This window comes from Mustela erminea, chromosome 12 (genome assembly GCF_009829155.1).
Source record: "Mustela erminea isolate mMusErm1 chromosome 12, mMusErm1.Pri, whole genome shotgun sequence".
In the NCBI taxonomy this organism is placed as follows: Eukaryota; Metazoa; Chordata; class Mammalia; order Carnivora; family Mustelidae; genus Mustela; species Mustela erminea.
The window spans coordinates 43059415-43065414 of NC_045625.1; the positions used below are offsets into that span (position 1 = coordinate 43059415).

Below are 6000 nucleotides of genomic sequence, written 5' to 3' on the forward strand. Positions count from 1 at the left end.
TTTATGGATTCTCCATTTTATGTTTTACTTAAGTAGGACTGATATTAGTTTTATCTTCAGTTGCTTTACAGTTTTTATGCTGTTATTGTATTTTTAAGTGTCTGTTCTCTGTCACTTCAGTGGTTCGTGGTAGGGAAGGGAATTAGATATGTGTGCTTAATTTGCCATCTTCAGCAGGAATTCAGACAGATATTTAATTATTCCATGTTCTAGGGTTTGTCTCCTGGTTTAATTTAATAATTCATTATCAAGGAGTTTCACAAGCATGCAGTCACTCATAACATTTTAGATATGCTTCCATTTTATGCATTAAAACTATTCTAAATTGAATTTGTAGCAAGTAAAATATAGGCTCTCTTGAGGCTTAAATATGCTAGCATAACTTAAAAATTCTTTTGAAATTTTATCCCTCAAAATCTTTCTGATTAGTAATCCTTGTATGTTTGTGTACTTCCAGTTGGGTTTTTAAAACTTTTATTTTAACAAAAAGCAAACCTAAGACAACACACACACACACACACACACATATTTAAAGTTTGTATTTTAACAAAAAGCGAACTTGGGATGTGTGCGCCCACTCGTGCATGCATGCAAAATGGCGATGTGAAGGACAGAACATGACAGCACTGATATTTTAAGGATTTTGAATGAAACATTTTGGGGTAAAGTTACTTTTTTAGAAAGAATGTACAAGTGTCACCCCTTCCATTTTGAGGATCATACTCAGTAAGAAAAAACTTCATAATCTCCTAATATTAAGGATGAGGTGAATTATCTTCAGAAGCATAGTCGTATGTTTGCAAATGATGCTTTAAAAAACAAGTCAGTAAGATGATGAGAATTAAGGGATAGTGAAAAGACTTGAAGTTTGATCCTTGGTCTTCAGATAATTTGTCATGTTACATTGTACGAGTCACTTGACTTGTTTCCACAAGTGTGAAATGAAGTGCTTATGCTAAGTTATTTCAGATACAAATTGTGTAAAGCTTTGGCCCATGGTGCAAGTGTGGTGGCCAGATGGAATTTGTGAATACATTCACCAATACTGTGTTAGGAGAACTCAATCACTTTGGATAATTTTTTTTTAAGATTTTATTTTTAAATAATCTTTACATCCAGCATGGGGCTTGAACTTGTAACTCTGAAATCAAGAGCTGTTTGCTCTACTGACTGAGCCAGACAAGCACCCCAACCTTCCGTAATTTTAAATGTAAACAGAGAATGCCAAAATTATAGAGCACCATTTCTTCATTCATAGGATATGTATAGCTGTTTAAAATAAAAGAAATAAAGCAAAGCCCACCTTCTGCCCACTAAAAAGTTGGAAAGAAACCCAAAGAATATATAGATTTAAAAAAAAAAAATTCTTGTCAAGATTTACCTCTTGGGGCGCCTGGGTGGCTCAGTGGGTTAAAGCCTCTGCCTTTGACTCAGGTCATGATCTTGGGGTCCTGGGAATGAGCCCCACATCAGGCTCTCTGCTTAGCAGGGAGCCTGCTTCCCCCTCTCTCTTGCCTGCCTCTCTGCCTACTGTGATCTCTCTCTCTGTCAAATACATAAATAAAAAATCTAAAAAAAAAAAAAAAAAAAAGATTTACCTCTTGACAAGTGCTGTAAACATTTTGATCCTGAATCTCTGGTGCTGGTAACTTTATAAATAAGGATTTTATTATTACAGGCTCAGGGCAAAAGAGCTCTTTAGCTGTGTGGTTGCTTCTTAAGCTTATAAGCTTAAAAAATTATCTAAATTAGGTCAGAATACATGTAGCTCAGTGGTTCTTAGCTGTCTGAAGTGTTTGGAAAAACCCAAAAATAAGATGAACATAATGTACATTCCATTAAAAAATACTTATACACATACCTATATATATATTCCTGTATTCTTTTGGTATATGACAGTGATATTTAGCTAGAAGATTTGCCATGTATGTCTTAAGGATATACTAGTGTAGGTTCTCCGCTTATTTAATAAAAATATCTCCAAGATTTGCTGTTATTTATTTACCCACATATGTATTCAAAGCAAATTAATTTCCTAATAGTACAGCTACGTCAAAAGTTGTGATTTAGCATATAAGGGATTCCACAGTTGTATCATTACATACTAAACCCTGGACCCAAGATAATAAATGAGCTTCAGTTATATTGCCTGGATGTTGTAAATGTAGTCCCTTTTTCTAGAAAATCTGGTATCAAAAAGGCCGGGGTGCCTGGCTGACTCAGTCGGTAAAGTATGTGACTCTTGATCTCAGGGTTGTGAGTTTTGAACCCCATGTTGGGTATAGAGATTGCTTAAAATAAAATCTTAAATAAAAAAAGATTGTTGAGTAAAAAAAATTAAGTAGAGCATGATTTACTGACATGTTGCTTATCTTTCGTTGGCTACAGCTATCATCAATAGAAAATTCTTTTAGCTTATTATCCAAGTGATGAATGTATCAAATGAAAGATAAGTGGTAACCACATCTTGGGAGAAACAGAAAATAAAGTATTGCCATTTTATAAACTTTTTTATAGACTTAACTTACTGTAATACTAGACCTTGTACTTTAGAGATATCCTAGGACAATTTGCCCTAACTTTTACAGGAGAGAAATTCTGGGAAGGTAAAGGATTTGCCTCAAATCCCATACTTCATAGCAGAGTAAGGTTTAGAACTCCGGTATCCCAACTTTGAGGCTCCTCAGTCCCCACCCATCATTATATTTAATTATTCTGCTCTTAATTCATTATCAGGCAGTGACTTCTAGTTTACAAATCACTGTTTTTCAAAAATTTGTTTTAAAGTCTTTTAAACAAACTGCAGATTTTCACTCAGAACCAGTGAGTACAGATTTAGAATTTTAAAGAAGGCTAAGCATGCATTTTGAGACTATGAGCAACTTAGCACTTCATTTCTTAATTTGTTTTTATCTCAAATTGCAGTACTTAGGTAAACCATTATTTCTTTACACAAAAGGCTATATTTTTTGTTTTTGTAGCTGTTTGGAGATATGTGTTGCTTTGATACATGAATATTTTCAGATAATTAAAATGGCAAATTTTTTAATAAGTTCTATTTGTAGGCCCAAAATAATTTATTGATTCATTTTCCATACTAATTTTGGAATAGGGAGTAGTTTTTTAATTATTAGGTTGTAGGAGGGAGGATCAGTCAGGGTCAGTAAATTGTTATTACAAAACTAGTGGAGTAGAATTGTTTATGGCCTTCCCTATACATTGAATTATCAGGATTTTCCATCTGTCAGTTTTTTCTTGTATAAGACTAGCAAAGCTAACATTTGAGGGGTCATGACTTTTAAAAAAAATATTAGAAATTTAAAAGAGAAATAAATTGGACATAGAAATGAACACCCAAAGTATAGATGACACCTAGACTTAAGTAATGTCTAAAACCAAGGTAGTTGAGGCTTATAATCTGTGTCTATATTCAAGGCTTTAGTATCAGTTATAGAAGTTTTATAACAAATGCATTTTTAATAATTATAGTTTACTAACTTTATTAATTAAAATCCTCTTGATGAACACTTACTTTATCTTAGCAAATGGACTTAGGCATTCTCTTTTAATTTATTGATTTAGAACAAAGTGTTTGAAAAAACATGAAAAGATTTAGGATAATTGCAATGCAAATGGTGTCCAGCTTGCCAATGATATTTTTCCTTTTTTGTAGTTTATAAAGCAAAGTATTTTAAGCTCCTCTTAGGATGGAATTTTACTTTTTTATTAATAAGCAATGTTTTACTGGGTTTCCAACTTCAACTTTCATTTTGTACTGTAGAAGCTTCCCTGTGGTATAAAGTGTTGGGACATTTTAATTAGGAAAAGAGATGATGGAACTCCATGTGATGGTATAAATTTTCCAGTGCTTCCATGTTCTACTAAATCGGAATGAAAAATACATTAAAATTTACCTTAAGTTATATCTACTTTCAAAGTCGAGTCCAGAGAAAAGGGGATGGGATAGAGATTATGGAATGTGTTTGGGACTCCATGGTGGGAGGTGGGATCAAAGAAGCCTTTTAATCATAAGTAGAAAGGAAATTTTGACGAGGGCATTTAGGTTACATGGTTCTTTCCCCTTTTTTGTTTGTTACAGGCAAAGGGGAAGATAGTGATGTACTCAGTATAAATGCAGATGCTTATGACAGCGACATAGAAGGCCCATGCAATGAAGAAGCTGCTGCTCCTGAGGTCCCAGAAAATACAGTCCAGAGTGAAGCTGGTCAGATAGATGACCTGGAGAAAGACATTGAGAAAAGTGTGAATGAGATTCTGGGACTAGCAGAGTCTAGCCCAAAGGAACCCAAAGCAGCCACCCTGACTGTTCCTCCACCAGAAGATGTTCAGCCTTCTGCACAGCAGCTGGAGCTGCTAGAACTTGAGATGAGGGCAAGAGCTATTAAAGCCCTAATGAAAGCTGGTGATATAAAAAAGCCAGCCTAGTTATTTGACTTGAGTCTGAGTTCTAGGTGTGTTTGAGCAAAGACACATCGTATAATTTTGTATATGACATTTATTTTGAGTCTTATGTGATATTTCTCATGTAATCCTTATTAGATAAACTCATCTTAGGCCTGACATACCTGTGGTGTTTTTGGTTGTTGTTATTTTTATGTATGTGTTACTGCTTTATGAATTCATGGCAAATATCACTGGATAACCTGGATACTTCGTTAGATGAGCATTTAGCTGTGTCTGCAAATTAATACCTGAAAACCCATTTAGCAAAGAGTCACTGTATTTTTTCCTTCATTTTTAAGTGTTTTGGCATCAAACCTAAAATCTCTTAAGAAAGATTGACCAAGCATGTTGCTCTTAAGGCTACCTGTATTTTGTGGTAGAATATTAAATTATTGCTTCTAGATTTGTCAACAATTTAAGAAATTTAGTCATGCTTATATGCACTTTTAAAGTAAGTCTGTCTTGAAGACACCTTCTGTGGGTGTGAATTTACTGGTAAAGATGGAGTAACATTTATTGTTGTAAGGCTTAGAGGTCTGATATGGCTGAGAAAAATGTTTTTTATAAAAGAAAAAAAAGGACTTAATTTAAGGTCGTTTTTAAAAATGTAGAAGTAATTGCCCAACTTTAATTCCAGCAGACAAACCATTCTAACAGGTATTTGATATTATTGGACACTTTGTTCAAGTTTTTTCCTTCCGTACAAAGGGAACATATTTTCTTTTACATTCCAAGCTATTAGGCAAAGAATATTTTATTGTACAGGCTTTTATCTCATGTTTTTGCTTGAAGATTTGATGTGCTATAATTCCATGAATTAAAAATAATAAAGACTATCATTCTGGATCTGAAGACTTTTGATACATTTCCAAAAGCAAAATTAATTTCGGAAAGCTTTGATAAGTCAATGTTATAATTAATCTAATTTTGTATAGTTTTTGTAAATAAATTAACATCCTACGCAATAACAGATGTTTTTGCCCCATCACTAATTGTAGTTGTTTGATAACAAAATAAATTTAGGTAAAGACTCTTAAAATAATTTTTTTTCTAAAATATAAATTTAAAACCACTGTTTTTATACTCACTAACAAATATACTATATTTGTAAACCATGCTCTACTAATATTGTATGAGGATTTTCCTCATACATAAAACTTGCTGGGATTGAGTTTTACTAGCTGGCTTAATTATATGTAAATGTTAAGAGAGTTTCTTGTGGAAATAGAGAGTGCTTATGAAACCTTAGAACTGCAGAGTTACAGATTTTATTTTTTTGTTGTTTCTGAACATGCCTTTAAATAATCCTGTTTTCACCCCCGCCCCTGAGATCTTTCTAATGTAGCCAATATCATCATCATTTGAAGTATTTCTCTTAATGCTGGTAAATGCGCATATGTCTGAATAGTGAGTTCTGCTTCAAGATGAAAAAGCATTGGTTATGGCAAAAGAATTTTTTAATCCAGCTGAAAGTTAAAATAGCAAAGTAGTACATAACAAACTCTATTGCTGCTTACTAATTATAAAATGCAGTAG

At 33.2% G+C, this 6000-nt stretch overlaps 1 protein-coding gene across 1 annotated transcript in view; it reads left to right on the forward strand.

Annotated features, from left to right (window-relative positions):
* Positions 1–5449, forward strand: part of CAAP1 (caspase activity and apoptosis inhibitor 1) — a 47214-nt gene extending 41765 nt beyond the window's left edge. The window contains exon 6 of the mRNA XM_032306284.1: positions 4100–5449. Coding sequence (XP_032162175.1) covers positions 4100–4446 — 347 coding nt within the window. The 3' untranslated portion in view covers positions 4447–5449. The remainder of the gene's footprint in view (positions 1–4099) is intronic.
* The last annotated feature ends 551 nt before the right edge of the window (positions 5450–6000 follow it).